This window comes from Chanos chanos, chromosome 9 (genome assembly GCF_902362185.1).
Source record: "Chanos chanos chromosome 9, fChaCha1.1, whole genome shotgun sequence".
NCBI lineage: Eukaryota > Metazoa > Chordata > Actinopteri > Gonorynchiformes > Chanidae > Chanos > Chanos chanos.
The window spans coordinates 8,973,367-8,995,475 of record NC_044503.1 but is presented as its reverse complement, the minus strand read 5'-3'; the positions used below and the strand labels follow the sequence as shown (position 1 = coordinate 8,995,475).

At 39.0% G+C, this 22,109-nt stretch overlaps 2 protein-coding genes across 2 annotated transcripts; one reads left to right on the top strand and one right to left on the bottom strand.

The window, feature by feature from the left end:
* The first annotated feature begins 1,444 nt into the window (after window positions 1-1,444).
* ssbp3b (single stranded DNA binding protein 3b) lies at window positions 1,445-9,420 on the top strand. The gene is made up of 17 exons (XM_030784280.1): window positions 1,445-1,526; window positions 2,291-2,363; window positions 2,535-2,596; window positions 2,689-2,773; window positions 4,775-4,864; window positions 6,270-6,329; window positions 6,488-6,548; window positions 6,852-6,910; window positions 7,157-7,221; window positions 7,484-7,532; window positions 7,685-7,720; window positions 8,000-8,054; window positions 8,234-8,298; window positions 8,423-8,495; window positions 8,640-8,668; window positions 8,945-9,043; window positions 9,260-9,420. Exons 1-17 carry the CDS (start codon window positions 1,471-1,473, stop codon window positions 9,290-9,292), a joined length of 1,050 nt encoding a protein of 349 aa, XP_030640140.1. The 5' UTR covers window positions 1,445-1,470; the 3' UTR covers window positions 9,293-9,420.
* A 3,973-nt stretch (window positions 9,421-13,393) lies between these two features.
* Window positions 13,394-15,738, bottom strand: dio1 (iodothyronine deiodinase 1). Its single transcript, XM_030784595.1, has 4 exons — window positions 15,348-15,738; window positions 15,122-15,265; window positions 14,680-14,879; window positions 13,394-14,387 (listed from the first exon to the last, which is right to left on the bottom strand). The coding sequence occupies exons 1-4, from the start codon at window positions 15,700-15,702 to the stop codon at window positions 14,322-14,324; spliced, it is 765 nt and encodes a 254-aa protein (XP_030640455.1). The 5' UTR covers window positions 15,703-15,738; the 3' UTR covers window positions 13,394-14,321.
* Window positions 15,739-22,109: the final 6,371 nt, after the last annotated feature.

Sequence of the window (22,109 nt, the reverse complement as noted above, 5' to 3'; positions counted from 1 at the left end):
CCTGAAATTTATGGCCGTAGCAAAGAATTTTCATTCCACACGTTTTTATGTTCCTGACAGGTTTAGGCCTTTTCATTTATTTATTTGTTTATTTTTATAATATAGCCTTATGTGTCATTTTAGGTATTTTACCTGATTTGTTCTATCTGATTAGGCTAAATGATAAAGTCAGGAACAGTCATAAATACTACATAGTTATTTATGTTGCAATATTGGTCTCAATACTGCCTTCCAGTGGTCCCAGACCCCACAGCTCTGTACTGTGTGATACTGAGCATTGGGGAGCACTGATAAATCTGCTGATCAGAAATCAAATGCGTTATTAGACAAGTTCTTTAATTTAGTAAAATTCCAGAATCACAAGGCATAAAATAATAAAGCAACAGACTGGTGTTTTTTAGAAGTTGAGAAAACAAACATCTCAAAATCCATATGCCCTCCTGTGCTGAGGATGGTTTCCATCAGCTGAGGGAGTCTGAACCATTTAAAAATAAAATTGTCGAAAAATCCACATATTTCCATTACTCCATGGTTACTCTAGATATTTTTTAATGTCCATAAGACATATTTTACATGAGGGATGACAAAAACTCATTAGGACGTTTTCTAAATCCACAGTGGCTTACACGTTCAGATATATTATTTGTAAATAAAAATGATTGAGAAATTCTGTGATGTATTCTTAGGCAAGAACAGAAAAGTTTATGAAACACACATCTCAGACACTGTCATCTTAACTCAAGATTACAGTTTTAAAAGGTAACCATAATTTGATAGCAATTATGACATGCCCATGGTTCATTGGATTACACTTTTCTTACTATGATCAAATTACTAAACTTTTTGGAGTCTAAGGTGATTGGTTTCAGAACATTTTCTAAGCAACAGAAGTTAACAGCTAACAAAGCCATTTTCACATTTTTGAGGTGGATTATTAAGCAAATTTAGAGGTGAAGCCTACTTAATTGGAAGGCAATTTAAATTGATCAAAACACAGGGAACATTGGTGTGAACTCATTTCTTATTTGCATATGGGTGCCTTTTCTCACAATAGCTTCGCTGAGCTAAATCTTCCGGAGTAATATTGCCTTTTATGAGCTACATTGGTTGTTACATTTTGAGATCTGTTTACACTTACGCTAAGGTTGCAAAACACTGTAATTTTATACAAGTGAAAACGGATACAGTATAAATATATTTTAATACAAGCTACAATGAATTGTCTCGGGAGGGAGGGACCATTCGGAGGGATTCTGAAAGGACGTCACTGCGGATGCGGTTTAGAAAAAAAATCTGTCTTCTCATTGGTAGTTCAACTTGGCAATCAATCTGCCCAGCCTCTGTGTTCAAGGTCGGTTGAGACATCGCCAGTGTGTTTAGTCTGTGTAGTCGAAACCCGGAGCTTTGATAGATGGATTGTCGGGGATAGAGGAAAAGGGAACGCGGGCGACTTCCCCCGTACAATGAGCCATGTTTCCCAAAGGCAAGAGCTCCGTCGTACCGTCGGATGGTCAAGCTCGAGAAAAGTAAGGCATTTAAATATTCCCCTTTTGATAATTTTACTGTTCCTCTCGGCCTTTGTGGAAAAGAACAATTTCATGCCGAGGGGACGGCTATGAAGACCATGGGTTGCTCAGCGTGGTGAATTGAAAGTGTCCATACGCCATTCTAATAGGGTTCTTCTTTAGGTATTAAGGTCTCTCAGCTTTCGTCGTCGTTGTATGATCCACACCATAGCAGCGTGATATAATTTCACACTAGAAATCGCTGAACTCGACGGCAATAAATGTCGTAATATTAACTCCTTTGTTTTTTTGCCATGGCTACTTTCGATATTTTAAAAAAAAAACAAAACATCAACAACAAAAAAAAACATTTTGTGTGAAACAGAACACATCCAACAGGGAAGTGGATGCCATGCTCACTGAGGCATCTACAGATTGTATTTTGGTTACTGAACGTTTTAAATAGTTGGGCCATAAAACTTGATTTTAAATTCATGGAATTTTAGTCTCACAATAGCTCATTCAATGCACGACAAAGCATGTATTAGTATGACTCCATAAATATGATATTTAGACCTGAGATGCAGGGCCAACATTTTCTTTTATTCTCTTGGTATTGTACAAGTACTAATTGGGATCTCGGACGTAGGGGAGTATGTAAGACCTCACTCGTCCACACTGACTCAGTTCGTGTTTTACAACGTGCGTTGTGTTAATAGATATAAATGATTTGTTTTAAGTGAATATGTACAAAGTGGATTTTATGCGTTTCTTCTTTGTCACAGGTTAGCTCTTTATGTGTATGAATATTTGTTGCACATTGGAGCACAGAAGTCTGCACAGACGTTTCTGTCAGAGGTAGGAAGGCTCCCCATGGAGACATTTTTTTTTTTCTATTTTTTATTTTTTTTCCATAACACCATTGCCTAGTCTTGAAGGCTGGCAGTGTACACAATGGGTGTAATTCTCTCACCATACATATTTATTTATTGTCTCGAGACAGATTTGAAATGCTTTTTTGTCTTTTAGATCCGATGGGAAAAGAACATCACGCTTGGTGAGCCTCCAGGATTTCTGCATTCTTGGTGGTGGTGAGTCTATCTCATAAGCATTTTTTAAGGTAAACACGGCCTTTTTCCTTGAGCAAATGACAAAATTGAGAAACAACAATTCGTTCCCATAGCGTTTTTTGGGACCTGTATTGCGCCGCGCCGGAGAGAAGGGATTCGTGTGAGCATTCGAGTGAAGCAAAGGCCTTTCATGATTATGTGAGTAACCCTGTTATAGTTCTTATTACTTTCATTTTATTTTTCATCAGCAGATTTTTGCATCTTAATTCAAACAAAAGAAACATTTTTTTTTTTTACATTTCTAACTCAACATTAGTACAGTGTGCAAGCTTTTTCTTGCACGCTTTTTCAGGTGATGGGATTGTTACGTTTTACTAGGGACGGTATGATTAAGTTTTGCACCCACCTCTTTTCAGTTTTGCAAAAAAAAAAAAAAACAGTAACTGCAGATTGAAACACTCATATCCATAGCTCCACATGCTCCGTTGTCTTTTTATAGTGAGTAGTAGATGCTTATTTAAAATAATATTCACCTATTTGACATGTCACGTTTTTTTTTTTTTTGGTTTGTATGTTTGTTTGTTTAAACCTCAGAATCATAACAATGTATTAAATGTCAACGTGACTACGAATGCCTGCAACCACATGGTGATGGCCGGGCCTGCCTAGGCGCTAGAAATGTGAAGATATTGCCCTTAACGGGTTTCATCTACGTTAAAGATTTGCCAGTCACGAACTGAAAGTTTCGTATGCCAACATTTTGACAAGAACAAATGGGCTGTTGAGAGATAGCGGTTCAAGTACAGATAAACACCATTCTAACTTCTGTCTGCCCACGTAGGTTGTTAACTGTAAGACTGTAGCCTAAACTGTAAGCATTTCTTCCTGATAGTTGAGTTTAGAGGACTAACTGTTGTTGTCTAGCCTTTAGCCATGTCCTGTGGTCAGCAGTGATTGGGCCATGACTCACACAGATCAGACTGTTTGGTTTTTACCCTGCCTTTGTTCCCAGTTGTGGTATGGACTGTGGCGTCAGGTCTGTTCTCTGTATTCTCTGGAGGGTGGGGGAGGTGACTGCAGCCTCGTAAAACAGAGGCCATGTTGTATTCAGGCTGTGTCAGAGGGACACTCCCCCAGGCTCCTGCCTGTGGCGTTAGCGGGTGATTGATGGCTGTCAAGTAGCTGGCGGACAGATTGCAAGGGGTGGAGAGTGGCAGATGTGTGGTGGACAAGAAGCCGGGCAGGCGAACAAAGACAAACACAGTGAGAAGGCAGACGCTGAGTGTGGGAGAAATGTTGTTCTGGATCTTCTTTTTTCTTTTTTTCTTTTTTTTAGTCCTTTCAACCCAGTGAAGATTTGGCTTATACGTGTTTTTTTTTTTTTTTCTGAATATGGCTTACCTTCAAACATGTTCATATTGTGTGCTAACTTGCTCATACTGGGCTCGTTCTGCTTTGTGCTATCATTAATAACTAATGGTTGAAACTGGGAGAATTTAAGGTAAAGGGAATACATGCTATGGTCTTCAAAATTCCAGTGTGAAATTTGGCTTAACGTGACTGTGGAACTCGTAAGTTTGTGGCATAGGTATACCGTTCCAAATTACACTTAACCAAGGTGTTTTGAGCCAACGTATTTTGTAATCAGTTTTTTTTACGGTCATTTTCTAAAACAACCATATTTCACATAGTGTTTGTGCCAGCTGACTGTCTTGGGGTTTGTTTTGACCATTAATCTCTAATAGCACTGTCTAGGGCTGTGTTGTGGATATTGTGTTGGTAATTCTGGTCTTCTCAATGCGGTATTTCACATGGTCTTCTGAGGGGCTGTGCTTGGATAACTCTAACAAGGGCGTGAATAACTGCCCCCCCCCCAAGCTGATATAGATAGAGCAAGACTGTCTTTCAAATGTCTTTTTGTTTAGTGTGCGCCATCATGCACTATTTTATGATAGCAGGGCTGTAAAGAAAATGGCACGATAGAATGTGTAAATTCCGTAGAACTTCCCCTGTATTAATCACTCAGATTCAAACAAATGAAATACGTGTAGCATTATTATTATTATTATTTTTTTTTTTTGAACTGTTGTCACATATGAATACACAGAGAAACCCAAAAGATCATGTGTGCGTGTTGAGCTAATTCTTTCTTGCGCTGACTGGTAATTTTGTTCTTACCTTTGGCCCGTGTCTTTTCAGAGTGCAGCCGCAGCTCCCAGTCCTGTACTGGGTAACATGCCCCCTGGTGAAGGCATGCCGGGGGGACCCATGCCCCCGGGATTCTTCCAGGTTAGCGCTCCCTCTTCCCTCCTCAGCGCCCTGGTCTGTTTGAACTGTCTGCTAGTTCTGCTGGACTTCCGCTCATCTCAGTCGCCTCTCCAGTGCCACACAGTTCTTGTATAAACTGCACTTATGGAAAGACTTAAGAGAAGCTGAGAGACTATAAGGACGATCTTCGTTCTTAACTGTACTCTAATAGATTGTTGCATGGTTTCCATTAGGAGGCGCATAATCTGATGTCTCACGATGCTCTATTTATGTGAAGTTATGTTTATGTCAGAGTGACATTTGAATTCACTTTGTGATCAGGGCCTTTGCATATATCACAGAGGCTACTAGAAAACCATAGAGCAGCACTAGTAGAAAGGATCAGAATATAGAACAGTGGTGCCTTCTAGTTGCACTGGGGATTATAAACACACGCACTCTCACACACACACACACACACACACAACCAGACTCCATTTGAATACTTGCAGAAGGCAAAGTATTTTGCTAGAGGTGCTCTCCGCTTATGACTTGCCTCACAGGTTCTCCAGCTTTGCTATGCTAAGGGATTCCTGAGTTCATTTTTGTGCTATGTGTCCATGTCTATGGTCCTGCCCTCCCACCCCCTACTCAGCCTAATTTCTTTGTACTGGCTATCCCTCTGTCTAAGCACCCATAAATCCCTGTCTTCCTTGCTTCCTTGCATTCTTGTCCCCTTTCCAGCTCTTAAGTAATGCCTTCTCTCTCTCATTCTCTCTTACTCTTGTTTCTGCTCTCTCTCTCTCTCTCTCTCTCTCTCGCTCTTGTTCTCTCTCTCTCTCTTTTGCTCTTATTCTCTCTCTCTCTCTCTCGCTCTCTCTCTCTCTTGCTCTTGTTCCCTCTCTCTTTTGCTCTTGTTCTCATGCTCTCTCTCTTCTGCTCTTGTTCTCTCTCTCTCTTTCTCTCTCTCTCTCTCTCTCTCTCTTGTTCTTGAGCACTCTCTCTCTCTTTCTAACTCTGTCTCTCTTTCTCTGTCGCTCCCTCACTCATTCACTCTCTTCCACTGTCTCACTCTTTCTCTCTTTTTCTCTCTCTCTCCCTCTCTCTCTCTCGCTCTCTCACGCTACAGGGCCCTCCTGGCTCCCAGTCTTCTCCTCACGCTCAGCCTCCTCCCAATAATATGATGGGCCCCCACAGCCAGGTATCCCTTGTTTTGCACTTTCTTTTTCACTTTGTGGCTTTCCTCTTCCTTTTATTTATTTATTTGTCTATTTAATTTTTTTTGCTGCCGCCCTTTTGCATTATTATTCTTGTTTTGCCGAATCCCTCCACACCCCCACAATAGACCTCAGCAAAAAAAAAAAAAAAAACGTTTTGGTTTGGACTGTAATTTCACATAAAGTTGTGTGACTCAATCGTAAGTTCTCTTGTTCTCTTGTGTGCGTAGCCTTTCATGTCACCTCGTTTTGGTGGAGGCCCAAGACCCCCGATCAGAATGGGGAACCAGGTAATTTTACTCAGCGAGTCCATCAAAATCCTTTTCCCGCCGTCGTCAGAGGCTCTCACGCAACATCAGCTCTTCTTTATATAAAAGTAGTTGATCTCAGAATCTGTTTTCCAGATTTATAATATTTTTCATCTTACATCCTTTTGGTGAATTTCCAGCCTCCAGGAGGTATGCCAGCTAGCCAGCCCATGCTCCCTAACATGGATCCAAGGCTACAAGGTGAGCTTTGGATATTCAGCTGTTTTTTTCTTTTTTTTTTTTCCACTGTCTTTTTTTTTTTTAGTCTGGCAAATTTTATTAGTAATATTTCGTCTTTTACTGCTGATTCAGTTGTTTAAAAATGGCTTTATAACAAAACTTGTTCTTAAAATCATTAATTGTATGATTTGAATCAATGGAGTGAACTGCAAGGATAAATTAATTGTGGGAACAAATGAATCATTGATGATTGCATCAGTGAATGAAAACGGAATAAATCAGAATGAGTCATTTTCTCATTGATTTCTCATTTTCATCCCGCAGGGCCAATGCAGAGAATGAGTGTTCCTCGTGGAATGGGGCCAATGGGTCCAGGACCACAGGTAATGGAAAAATACCAAAATTATAAACAGGGGCAATAAAGATACTTCACTTAGTGTTATGTTTGAAATGTACTCTTGATATACTATCAGGATCAATTTTTTATGATATTCGGTATACAGTCTATAGGCCATTTGATTCATCCAACTTTTTCAGTGTTTTATTCTTACTTCACACTTACAAATCGTCTCTTGTCTCCTTCTGTTTGCATCGATTGTGGTCGTCTGATCTTAAATGAATTGCTGCAGAATTTTGGCGGTGGGATGAGGCCTCCACACAACTCAATGGGCCCGGGCATGCCAGGAGTGAACATGTAAGACTACGCCAGACACATGTTGGCTTGAGAATGAGACTTCTCTGCTTTCCTCTTTGATGAGTCTCAGATATTTACATTGCTACGTGTATACATACTTTCTCTGTGTATGTTGGCCATCTATTCATGGATATTTATCTGTGCTTTTTTTTTTCCTTTTTTCTTTACAGTCTGCAATGTGTATCATTAGGGGATGAATAATGTCTCTAACCGAATTTTAACGCCGTTGAAAATGTGAGTTAATTCTCTCCTTGTGTTTTAGGGGCCCAGGAAATGGCAGACCACCGTGGCCCAATCCAAACACTAACAATGTAAGTTTGCCTGATCACCATACCACAATCAAGTAAACTCTGCATATGTTTACAGTGTTTACTTAGAAACACGTAAGAATCCCAGCCTTAAAACCAAACACTCCGAAAAACCCCAGACTTGAAATCTTTGAATATTATTTTTTTCCCTCCAGATGCCATACTCATCGCCCTCTCCTGGTACATATGGAGTAAGTACATACTGACACTACGAACATGTTTATAGAGCTGTATTTTAATCATTCATTTCGCCTGAGGGGGTCTCCTTTATTTGGACCTTGAATATTACATTATTGGTATTAATTACATATATGTTTCAGACTATAAGTGCACTTTTATATTTCACTCAGTTGTTTTAAGATAGTTTTACAGATTTGCTATTATTAAGAAATCTAATTTAATATTGCACAGCTCTAAGCTTGTAACTCCCCCCCCCCCCCCCCCCCCCCCTTTATTTTCTTTTCCTGCAGGGCCCACAGTCAGGAGGCGCTCCAGGAACTCCAGGAATTGTGCCCAGTCCTGCAGGTGTGTACCCCCACACCCGTTACCCAGCGCTTTTTTTCATATTTATTATCCAGTAATAACGAACAGTGCTGTTCTTAACATAGTTCTGTAAACCGCGTCTTATGTAATCTACTCTTCTAATCCTCGTTTCCACATGACGCACATCTGTCATCAATTGACTGAAACCCTCGTCTTTACAGACTCTAATAACTCCAGTGAGAACCTCTACACCATGATGAACTCTGGTGGTGGAAATCGTACAAGTGTAAGTTGCACACCGACAGAGTTGTTTTCCATTAGTTCGTTTACTCTGTCTGTAGAACCCTCTAGAGATAGCATGGCAGCAGTAATGGTTAATGTGATGGTGTTGTCTCCTGCTCCATCTGTAGTTCCCCATTGGTCCTGGTTCTGAAGGCCCACTGGGTGCGATGGCAGGAATGGACCCTCTTCACATGAATGGAGGTATCTTTGTCCCTTTTTACATGATTGTGAATCATTACTAAAGCCATTTGACTCAAAGAAAGTTATATCACTCGCCAGTGGTAAAGCTAATGTAATGTTCAAGGAAAAATTACCTGTCACAATATGTGTATTTTTTCATTCTAGGCTCTGGAGATTTGGATGGACTCCCCAAGGTGGTTACTTTACCATTTCTCCTGTATTTTTAATGACCAATGCATTTTTGAATGTTTTACAACATCCCGTGTTTTTGAAATTGTGTGAAACTTGAATTTTGACCCGCCACTAAAACATATATTTGCTTTTCTGGTCCGTTAATCTTTTCGAAACGAACAACTAGTTCCTGTATTTTCTGAAACTGTGTGAATTTTAAATTAGACTTGCCAGTAAAAACTATATAATAATTTTTTTTTTAAATCTTTTTGAAATAAACAACTACCTCATTCCTATAGAATTCGCCCAACAATTTGAGTGGCATGAGCAATCCGCCTGGAACCCCGCGGGATGATGAAGTGGGAGGTGGTTACCTTCACTCCTTTCAGAGTGAGAATGTAAGCATCACTTATCCCTATCTCATCTCTCTCAAATAGACCTGTCAGTGAACAGACAACAATCCTAGATATAGTCCCTGTGGTTTGCTGTTTTCAAAACCTTACATTGTATTCCTTTGTGTTTTCATTTGGTCATTTTTTTTTTGTAGACATGTTCTCAGTAATTATTTCTTTGTTCCACAGTAATTTAATCCTTGGACTTCTCTCTCTGAACAGCAGTACTCTCCTTCTATGACAATGAGTGTGTGAAGCATCTCCCTCACTTTTTGTTTGGAAATATAAAGTTGGCCATTTATTTTCAAGACAAACTTGAGGACATAAACAGGACTGACCTACGTGCGACTGCCTTTGGGCCTTACCCCCTGTTCTCATGCAATATCTCCAAAAAAAAAAAGAAAAGAAAAGAAAAAAAAAAAGGCAAATTGTTATTTTTTAAACAAGCAAACACTTATCTCCTTCTGTAAAAGAAAAAACAAAAAAAAAAAAAACAGAGGACTCAAATAATGAGACACAGAGATCAGTTCTTCAAGATCTGCCTTGCTTCACAAACTGAGGACGGAATGTGGATGTGAATATTTACATCACTGGATGCATATGGTTGTTTTGTTTTTTGTTTTGTTTTTTTAATTCAAGAAGAACAGATGTTTTCAGCAATTACTTTTTTTTTTGGTTTGTTTTCAATTTGGCATCTACATTAAACTACAGCATGGTTTGTGGGTTTTAAACTTTTTTCAAAGCCCCGAAATTCCCATAGGTGGCCTTGGACTGAATATTTCATCGCCTTTTATCGACCTGTTTTTTTTTTTATTTTTCTATATTTTTTTTCCTGTTTTCTCAGTAGAAGAAATTAGGTGTATATTCTTTTGTTCTTTATGTCATTTTTGTTTATTCAAGTATTACATGCAAATGCTTTTAAGGAATAACAGCATTGAGTTTTTAATGAAAGTCTCGCACTAGTGTGGCAAGTGATCCTTCTTTCTGCACTGACTTTGAGGTTTTTTTGGGGGGGTTTTGTTTCAGTTTTCTTTAAAATTTGACTGCTGTCTTGTTAGAACAACTCAAACCTTGTAAAAACAAAACAAAACAAAAAAGAGACACTGAGTATGATCCTGGCCTTGACAAGCATACTACCTATAAAGTTCTCTGCATAGGGTGCACCTCATGTCAGTACCTTACCCGCCTTGGTGTCTTTGTGCAGAGTTTCAGACATTGTAGCATTGACGTCTTTTTTTTTTTTTTTTCTTTTTAATTTGTCAAACAGAGTTAGTGATGGTAGACATAACACATATATATATTTTTTTTTAAGTCCATACCATGTGCCTCAAATACTTTATTTGACGATGATTGGCAGCAGTTATCAGGTCATAATGTAATCATTGGAGGACGTTTTGTGCGTTTAAACGAAGATTCTAGAGCGTCTTTAGGTAGGTTTCCGTTGAGGGGTTTTACGATTTGAGTTGTGATGCAGGTAGAGTTGTAATTTATTATATTTATGTGAACATTTGGTAATTTTTTTCAGTAATTGTTTTACACTGCTTTTGTTAGCTTCTTTAAACTGTGGGGGAAAAACATGCTCATTTATATGACGCTGACTAAGTTATTTGGCTCCTTTTTTTTTTTTTTTTTTAAATGGGCTTTGCTCTTTCAAACAGGAGAATGTTTTCAGGAGTGCAGTGGTGAATGGACTGTCAAGCTGCTTTAGCAAGACTTATTGTATTTGTGAATTTGGTAGCACTGTGTCGTCTCTCATTCAGAAAACCAAGGCTTTCACAAACTGTTCAGGATTATTAGAACTTGTTAAAAAAAAAAAAAAAACAAGAATGTTCAAAGGGGCATCAAGTGTCAATTTTGACTGCATTTGAATTTTTAATGAAATCGATCATCCTTTTGTTTTGTTGATACAAAAAGTTGAATGCAATTTGCAGCAGAAAGTTTCCTCCCTTTCTTTCTTTCTTTCTTTCTTTCTTTCTTTCTTTCTTTTTCTTTGGAAACTTTACTCATAATATACTGCAAAGACTGCAACAGAGCAGAAGATCTTCAGGCTCTGATATGTGTCCGAAATGCATCGGTCTGAGTGAACGTCCCACAGGCAGCGGCTGGCTAACATCGCCCCCTCCTGTCCTGCTGGTCCCACAGTGACAGTGCACACCAGTTTGTACCGTTCAGGGCAGATGACTTGCACCAGTCTCCTCAACTCTTCGCTCAGTTCTCGGGTTAGCGGACCAGCGGAGGCGGCTTTGTAACTCACGCCATCCAGGCGAGTTGCCAAGAAACTCTTTACCAGCTGTGATGCGCGAACACAGGGAAAACACACCTCTGGCTGGGCGCAACCTGCTGGCACCTGGCAAGGGGACGATAAAAGATAAACCTGACCTGAATGCTGTCTGAGGTTTTGTTCAGCCATAATCACTATAAGTGTGTAAATACAGTTTCATTTCGGAATTAACTTTGTGTTTCACCCTCTGTTTTATACTGTATGAACATAGATTTCTGTTCAACGACTCCTGTGTGGATGCTGGTGTTGGAACAGACCTTTTCATTTACGATTGTGACTGGTTTTCTCATGATGCCGCCTGTGCGTTTAGTAGCAAGTTTTACAGCAGCACGTTCCTGAAACAAAAGATTAAACTATCATTAAGCAGATGAAATGAGCTTCCTTTTGAATTCTGTATTGGGGGAAAAAAAAACCCCAAAGTGAATCAGATCAAATGTAATGTTAGGATTCCTTCACACAGCTAGATACAGTAGGCCTGTATAGAGCCTTCAAAACACCAGAACAGCACTCTCACTCTCAGCCCTTTGGTGAACTTGCGAGCAGTTAGGAGCCCTGCCAGACTGAAAGCTCCAGGTTTGACAGCAAGACCGTGGCCTGCCCGGGAGAGGCGGTGGATGAGTGGGGAGGTAACTGCAGGTACCTTAAAACAGGACAGATACATAACGCAAGTGGGCAATCTGAATAAAATCATATTGAAGTGCTTGAAATACTTGGAGTATATACATAAAAAAAAAAAAAAAACCCAAAACAAAACGCTGATGTAGATGTTCATTTCATTTTTGGAATGGTTGATCTGTGCACGATTACTAGATCTAAAATATTTCCTTTCACTGAATATGCAAGTATATATTCAAAATGTATTGAATGTGGCCTAATCAGTTTGCAAAACTTGCTATTCTTACAATGAGATAATTAGCTCTGTCATAACTTACTATTGCTAAAAATGGATCACGAACTCAGAACGGTAATAAGATCAAATAATCGTATAATTTTACCATACCTCTGTCATGGCAAGGCTGCTCCTGGACACCCTCTGTTTTGTCACCCTACTGCTCTTCGCATGCACTGCCTCCTTTAAGTGGTTCATTTTCCCCCCCAACTGCTGTATTACTGTGACTGTCTGATCATTTGAAATAAAACATGAGACGGATCTTTGCATCTTATATTCAAATAATCACCAAACCGAAACATTCACCAAACTGGCCCTCTACGAACGAAATCGGAGATAAAGGAGACGTTAGTGGCATCGAGGGAGAAGGCCAGTGTAAAAAAAAGCTCACTGAAACCATTAACAGCTGTATATCATTTTACCCAAAGCATAAAGAGGCTGCGTTTACATTTGAACGCATCTTGCTTTCAGAGTCAAAACACATACCATATTACATTTCCATATACAAATGTATAATCCTTCTAGTTTAAGGCACAGTGGATTAAATAATCCTTTTATTTCCTGCGTTACCCACTGTGGGTATAACCTTACCTATGAGGAATGGGGCACAGGCTGTTGGTAAGATACTGTTTCCACTGCTCCTTTTACTGTTATGTGCTCCTCGTACCAGTGGCTCCGTGTCTTACGTGTTTTTAAGTAACGTTTGTCGTTTACCTGTTTGGATATCGCTGGCCAGAGCAACGACGTCCAACATGCTCTGACCTGCCTCACAATTGAAACTTGTGTTTTCTTGATGTGCTTGAGTCAGTCTAGTGGTTTAAATGGTATAACTTGGCAGAGGAAATACCTATTAAGAGTTTATTGGTTCAGTCAGTAAAATTTCCAAAGGTCTCAACAATCTTTTAAGAGTTTGCAGTGTGTGTGCTCATAAATCACAACCAGCTGCAGTTACACTTTGTTTGTTTGGGAGGAAAACTACCCACAGCGTTGTCAAGTCTATTTCAGTCTAAAACACACCATAGTACGTTCCAATAATCACATACAAAGGGAAATGTTGAAAGACATGTTGGATCCGGATTTCTGTTTTCTAGCTTCCTCTGAAGCGATACCAAGTTTTACTGCTGCTCACTCAAAAAGGTAAAACGTTAGAATTATTCATATTAACTCACAAGAGAATCACAACACGTTTTTGACTTAGGAACATTACGTTTATTTGTCTTAATATATATATTTTGATCTGTACGCTTGAAGAAAAAAAAAATCTCAAGATTGGTCTGACTGATACACTGAAGTAAAATAATCTCTGGACACATGCATTTATTATAATGTGAACTCTAACATAGTACCAGCTGCTCAAAAGTACACAGTGACTTCATGGGTGTAGTGTAGTCTTCGAATGCAGTGAATTATACGCTCTAATGCTCTCTTGTACATGACAGACTATTAAAGTATCAGGTTACAGAGCCCATGATTTACACCACAACCGTCATGGTATAGCTCTCATATACAACAGAAAATGAGTCATAGAATTCACCACATTGCAAAGAGGAGAATAATAGTGGTTATGCAGATATTTGCTATAGCATGAGGTTAATAAAAAACAGCTATGTTGTTTTTGTTCAAAAAAAAAGTACAAAGCAAAATGCAATACAATGCAGTTTACAAACCGGATACATCATCAGATTAACATCTTTGGACAGGTGAGCAACACCTTTAATCTCACAGCATTTCCTGAGCCTTTGGAAAATATTATCACGTTGAGAAGATGTAATATGTATTTTTGACAATATATGAAAAAACAAGCTTGGATCAATAAGGCTGTATGAACAGCAAAAGTAAACAGTGTGCAGTATTTATCTTGGGACATTATCAGTAAGTGGCAGGCACACCACTTCATGTGCCCCGAGGTAAACTAATGCCTTTATCCCATTCTGAAGTTCTCTCTGTTTTGAAACATCTGATTACAGACACCAAAGGTTTGATCTGCAACTTTCATACATAAACCTAGAGCTCTTCAAATTGTGACGAGACATTAGAATACATGTGATCCATCAACAAGAAAGACAGAAACCGGAGTAATCAAACATACAAATGTCGATTATACCCACAGTCTTCTACTTCATCTTCTCCAGAAATTCTCGCACAGCCTGAGGACTGTACCCCCAAGGTCCCATGGCCCCCTAATACAAAGACAAAACAAACCATTCGAGTCTTTACTGCAGTGACATCAACGGATCTGTGACTCAAAAGAGGACAATAAATTAACGCCAAAGAGTGGGTGTCATGTCATTTAACTCTGTTCCACTACCCTTTAACTCAGATTGCTTCAAAGATACAAGGAACGTTTGCAGTGGTGATAAACACGAACGTCTGGCAACCTTCCAAGAAAGACAAAGGTTGCAATAACTCTGCACCTCTCTTGCACGCTATGTTTTGATGTTATGTGGCACGCAAGCAGGTATGGTTTCTCACCTTGTACACCACTTTTCCTCCCTGAATGACATAGAGTCTCTCAGGTAGAGCTCCGTATTTGATGGCCGTGATGTCTGTCATTTCATCCATGACAACTGGGCACAGGGGATCTTCCTTGACCAGAACTTCAGCTGCAGCCAGTCTTTCCTTCAGGTTCTTGTGTGCATGTATGTCAACATTGTTGTCAAAAGACCATCCATCTGTGACATGAACATAAAGACATTACCAAATCATCACATTAGTCAAAATTAGTCCTAAAGCTATTTATTTCAAACGGGTCATTTAATGAGAGCTTTAATTAACTGCAGTCAAGTCATGCTGTTAGTTCATTCTTGTCTACCATTTTTAAAAGATACTTAATATCCCAATGATCCGTTAAAAAGCTCGGAACTAATTGCCATGCATCAAATAACAAACAAACGTTTAAACAGATTACCAATACCTGTTGCATGTGCCTCAGCGATATAGACAACGAGGAAATCTGCTACATCACTGAAGTCCCTGACGAGTTGCTTGAACTCGTCAAGCTTGTAAAGGAAAGGGGGTCAGGTACAGCTTCCAAAACTCAGTACAAGTGGTCGACTCCCTGAGTGTGACACAAAACAAAAGTTTACTACATTTCGCTGGGAAAAATTAAAGCGAAGCGTGTTCTGTGTAGATGAACTCACCTTTAAGAAAACGGTGAATGCTCGTCTTTTCACCACCCAGGGTTATAACCGGCGTATCCGGAGCCTCACAACCCTCAAATGCATCTTGTCCGAAAGACAGCCATAAATGTTCACCCGCTGTTTTAACAAAGGCGAGAGTAAAAAATGTAGGCCCCCAGTCCTCGTATTTGAATTTTGGATTCTGGGTCATCGTCACCCTCTCCCCGAGTTTTAAAATAACTTTCCTTGCTAAACCAGGGAAGAAAATTGACAAGAGTTTCAGGAAAAAGGTCTGCATAAGCATAAAGCAAAGAACACCTATGGTTTGCAGACAAGCCAGTAGTTTCAGTACTACGTATCTTAATGAGAACCCCATCGTGATGCCGAGACTTCCAGGTCTGCACGCCAGGCTATGTTAATCTGTATGTTTGTTTAGGAGTGACTGGCGAGACTCGACTTACATAAGGAGAAAACTGCCCCTCCTCTCTTTGGCATGATATCCAAAGCGGAGCACGGAGAGCCAACCCACTTGCATTTTATCTTTAGGAAAACTTCTCTGTGTTACACAAATACACAGTTTCCCTTCCAATGCCCAATAGGTATGCTTAATGTTTAAAGGTCATGAGTGCACTCATGTATCCGCCAAAATAACGAGGCGAAAGAAATTTGACAAAAGCATACAGTCTCCTGACTGCATGACTTCGGTACGTCATGCAGGGGGCAGTACAGCACAAAAAATGAATGCGCTTCACATTTTGTCATTTCCGTCTGAGCTTGAGCTCTAAAGGATTTATCGGGTGCTTGGGAATTGAGGTAGTTAACGTATTCAGCTTTTTGTATCACAAAAATGAAATGGGAAAAGTGCACGTAGTTTTCTTTCTTTCTTACTTTTGTCCTCCTCTTCTGCTTCTTCTTCTTGTTCTCCTTCTTCTTTCACACAACTGTTAGAAGTTGCCTTTCATAGGTGAACAAGTAACTATCGAGTATCCTTCTGTTCTCGGTACTTATTTAATTCACAGATTGGCTCATGAGTATGAAATTCCTCTTTGAAAATGGTCATAGTTTTGCCGAGTCCTCAAATGTCCATGTGATGTCGCTATTTACATCCACGGTGAATCCAGTCCACAGATTCTGCATGTTTGTCATTTAGTTGAGACCGCATTTTCTTATTTAAATAAGTTCACGGCACGCTTGCAAACGTGTAAGCACAACTGTTTTTTCTTCCTACACTTGCAGATAAAATAACAATTGTATCACGAACACATTCATTTTACAAATCACCTTCTCCTCTCCTTTTTTCAAGAAATATTTTCCCGCAGGTACATATCATGAAAATATGATTTAATTTAGATTCTGCCGGATATCCAGGTTTGGTGTGGCATAGCCTATCCCGTCTTACTTCATGTTTTACTCTAAGACACTAACATTAAAAATGCGTGAGCCTTGCATAATTGAATTAAAATGTCGTTTGCTATTCACGTTAGACTTAGCGTCCTTTTTTTTTTTAAATGTCAAACTTAATACAATATTCAATCAGCTGTTTGCCTATTTTCCAGACACAAATAGTTCAGTCAAATGGACGAGGAAGTGAAAGAATATTATTCACTCCAAATTATTATGCAACCTAATGCTCAATAAATATCTATGAATGTAAAAAGAAGTGCTAAATCTTTTTGTACTAGTCTTTTTTTTTTAAGATTATTATATGTTCTCGGATTGTATTAAATAGCTTTACAAAGAAAGCCAACAGATGGAAATGATTAATTTTCCCAGTGATAACATGACACGAATTACATTAGGTCCGGCCCAATGCGGTCGGTAAGGGCTATCCTTAATTTGCTTACGGTGAATTATTTCTTAGCCCAGAAGAACTGGCCTACTCTAACTCTTACAGAGTCTTACTGTAAGATCAATGTACTGACCTGACACCTGTTAGCTGTTTGTTGGGCTATGAGCTCTGGGTATACCAACTGCCCAGCGTATTGCGCTGGGTCTGCGTAATGATCAATGTCTCATTTCCAGCCCTCTGCCTTGTTGCTATTGGTGCCCACTTCTTCAGTGCTATGGAATCAGTGGATGCTACGAATGTCAATCAGAGAAAGAACGCGTGTTTTGGTTTTTCATAACTGATGCTGTAGAAAAGTCATAAAATTGCAGCTGAAACGAGAGAGGATGCGGTCCATACAAACATACAATCCAGCCTCTCGGACGCAGACGTTACTGCACATCAGTTATTGTCTTCAGCAGTGTTCACCTTTTGGAGATTTAATAAGGTATGTATTGAGACAAACAGTTTAAAGTATCAGCTAGTGTTACGAATGAGTTTCGTACTTTGTTACCGCAAGTATGATTAGATCCGAAAGACAGACTGACAATTTACGGTGCTCCGTTACACGGCTGGAGAGCAACGTTGGTCGTATACTGAGTAAGTGTAATGTGCCACAGTAAGTAGAGTAGACTAATGTTTTTCATGTATAAACTCTTTTGGCCTGCAGGTAAAAGTACGGATCTTTAATAAGACTTTCGAGTATGCATACAGGGAGGTCCGAGATCCAAACGCAGAGGTCCACTGCGCTCTTCGGAATGGTCAGTCATAACCAAGCTCCGGTATTCACAGACTTCACTGAATTGACTCTCTCGATGTACAGCAGCAAATCAGATATTTGTTCAAAACGTATTGGGGGTGATAGTTGTGGACCCCAGCCTCGTCGAAGCCCGGATCATAACCCAGATGAAATTCATGGTCCCAGTCCAAAGCGAGCTGCAGCTCCAGCGGAGCGCTATGGACCTCAAGAGAAACCACAGGCGCATCAGTCGACAACAACTCAAGCCGCGTGCTTCTCGCTACCCACTGGACAAGGTAGGTTGAGTAACTTTGATCCGCTGCCCCCACGAAAACCCGCAAGTCAGAGATACTCATGAAACTATAACCTGTACCGTTATGTCTTTGCGCTTAATTGAGACTTTGTCACAGACGGTTTTGTGGCTCCAGAGATGGTAACGGTGTCAAAAATCTTTAGGAATATCAGTAAATGTAGCTTTACTTTACTAAATGAAGTTGAGATGTAAAATAGAGAACTGAGACCCCTGTTCGTTTAAATACATCTTTAAAAGTGTAACCAGCGTTTTTACTTCAGGTGTTTTATTTCCTTAGAACGCTTTTGCAATTATTTTAGACAATATACTTTTTAATCAGATACAGCTGTTGTATTTGCTGGCTGGCCATCACCATTGAGAAAGCCACAGACATTATTTTATGCACATTTTATGCCTGCGTGCGCAATACGGACTAACGGCCAAACCCTCTGGACCTTAGTCAGAAAAAATGTCAGCAGACATCAACTTGATTTAAAATCTTTGAATATGGCCCTAGAGATAGTTTACTGATGATCTAGATGACAATCCTTTATCATAGAATGCCAGCTGGTTCGACAAACAATATTACTTTACTTTTTAAAGTATTATAATGTGAAACGACATTCTTCCATACCTCCACATATTTCAAAATCATAACTTTACCAATCACCGCCTTGTTGATTTTTGTGTTCGTGCTGGATCGAGTAGCTCTAATTTTCATCAGAAGTAGAAATCATTTCCACTGTTGCTGTCAACACAGGTGGTAGATGTGTAATCACAGATCTTCACTTGTTGTTTAAGAGTTGTTTGAGTGTACGATGACAGGTATTCTTTTTCTCATTCTGTCGTTCTTTAATTTTTTTTTCTTTTTCTGATACAGAAAAAAAAAAACCCTCAGAAATAAGCACGCTCATTTACCTTGTTTCTCTGTAGAATTTGTTGGATGTGAAGTGTGGCTTTTTATGTTGTACTAAATTACAGGTAGGAAGTGTTTAAAAGCATAAATGAAAACATTGCTGATTTTGTCATTCGGTCATGTTAAGGACGCTCAAAATATATAATAACAAACTACTGCATTGTCATAAATTTTTTATCTGTGCAGCACAAGGAAATTAAAATGTCCCTTTTAGAAGGAAAAGCCCAAACTCAATGAGGCGTTTTGAAGTTATCGTTAGTAAAGGCTCCACCTCTGCCATTGTCTCTGGCTTTAACTGCAAGATGTAATCGATTCGATACAATACATATATACAGATATATACATCTAAGTGTCGTATATGTGTGTGCAGAAGTGTGTCTGTTGTAAAAAAAAAAAAAAAGAAAAGAAAAAAAAAGTCTTTGTAACTTGTGTTAATCACAATCAAACATAATGACCAGCAGAAATAACTGTTGCCCAAAATTTAGATATCATGCATTGGGTAACTTGACATCCTGTTTAGATGATGGTCTTCAAGAGGCTGGAGGAGGCGAAGGTAATTACCCGCCCATTTTAACATATGATTATACAAATCTGACTTTTGTATTAGCAATCATTCCCTCGCACAAAGAGACTCCCTGAGTTTGATTATTACTTTCTCTTGCCAAATTCAAGCCACATGTTTCAGAAAGTGTCTCAGCATTTATGAGGTCTTATCCCACAATGGTGCTCTTACCGTCAGCCTAACCAAAAGGAATCGTTTTATTAGCTTTCAAATCTGTTTGGAAATCCAACAAAGCTTAAATGAGCTACATGTAAATGGACTTTCTGAATAATAAGATATTGATTATTTTTATGGACAAGCACTTTTGAGAGAAAAAACAAAAATCCAATTTGTAATACAGAAAAGTACTTATCTGCTCAGCTTGTGCTGAGTTGTCACAAATGCTTTGTATGTGTTGAAATACCTATATTATTTATTCCAATTGAATGACGTTAGTTATCTGATCCAAAACTAATTTTAAAGGCGTTATGTCATACCAGTCTAGTCTAAATACAACTCTGCTTACAAATAATCCATAACTGTCACTTAAACAGATACTCCTGCCCCGGATGATAAGGAAAGCTTGTCAGTTTAAGTGTTTTCTGTCAGCAACATTCTGAAAATGGGAGTAACTGGTTATTTGGTTGAACCAGAAATGGCCAGTCTCATTTTAAGATTACTACATGGGGACACAGAGCTTTCCAAAACATATGCCGCAAATTTTGTGGATATACTGATGTCACTTAAATGATAATCCGCAACCGATATAATTTTGTACTTATGAATCATTTTATGTCTCCTTTTATATTTTAACATATTTCTTCCTGAATGTATCGTATATATATATGTGCAATATAATAAAATTATGACCGTTGCAGTGGAGAGAGCTTTAGAAATGGATAACATCTTAATCAGACAAAGTCCATCAAATAGTATCACAGTTAGAAATCTTCACAACTCCCCTCACAGGCCTCTGAAGCTAAAAAGAAGCTGAAAGCTTTATGTCAATGTTTTGACTTTCTGCCTCGCTGGATTTGACACTGAAGTTTAACCATTTACTTATCTCTTTTGTCAGTTCTGTGTAGGTTGTCTTGTGTGTGACACATATGCTTGGTGAATTATCACAACTTGTCTGATGTTTCTGTGGTACTGACACATCGTAAATGCTCGCATTTCATTGTTTTATATTAAATCTGTAGTCTCGTAACTGAAATTGTTTTCTGCGATCATCTTGGCTGACCAGTCAATTTTACCTGATTTGCTACCGTTTAACGTGAAAAACTGCTGAATAATAAGAAATTTTAAGCGAGACAACTAAACAGCTGGTAAATCTTTGCCTCAACAGATAATTGGCTGTTACTAAGAAGAATGATAGGTCATTAGGTTTTTACTGTTTGTTTTGAAGATTGAATGTACTAACAAAAAGAGGGAGATTCTGAAATTCGAAAAGCTTAGTTCTTGTCATATACTGAGACTGATCAGTACTAAAGGAATAGTGTAACTAAAGCTGGAGTTTAGCCGGATTTTATGTTGTTAATAACTCCTTAATCCAGTTTGGCGTCAGCTGGCAGCGAATTCTGTTTTGACAAGTTGGTTGCTGCTTGTGTAATGTTGAGTTTTACAAGCCTTCCAGGACAGTAATTGAAAAACCTCTGCGTATTTCTGATAAGAGGAGCCAAAAATCAAACAAAGAGATACTGTACAGTGAACATGTCCGGGTTTATTTCAGATTATTTTCTGAAATCCGTTAGCGACCTTGAGTAGATGATGGCCATTATTACAGTTTAACATCAGCGTTATCAGATATCAGAACTCTGTGCTACCAAAGTCCTTATAATCTGCAGCTTAAAACAAAGGCCTAACTCCTCATCTGGATCTCAATACAACAAAACGTGTGTGTGTTAATAACGTATGTTTTCCAGACAAGTGTTGATTCAGCTCATGAAAAAATGAGTAATGGATTCTGGAGGGAGTCCTTGTTTTAATCATTAGAGTCCCTATGGCAACCTGAACACTCCCACGCACACACACAAAATCAACACCATTTGGTCACTATAAGAAGTGGCATTGGCACCCAAATCGAATTCCCCTTACTTGACTCTTGTTTCCCATGTTTTTGGAGTTGACATTGGAACCTGTGAGGATGTGAAGTGTGGTAGGACAGTGCCACAGATTAGCAGCATTATACTTCTCACCTCTCATTAATTCTTAACTCTGTCTTGTCAGCCATTCTACTGACAATATCGTCCAATACAAAACTCATTGTCTGACACTGTCAAATCAGACAGTACTTAAACAAATCAGACATGGGTGCATTTATGTGCGCTTCATTCAGTTATAAGAGAGTTTTTTTAGTATTAATCTGAGTTTACTGTCAACGTCCGACTAGCTCATGTGTTTATTTATGTCTGGTTTTAATGCGTAATAGATCCTGATGACCACTGCTAATGTTCTGTTTATTACTTTTAAA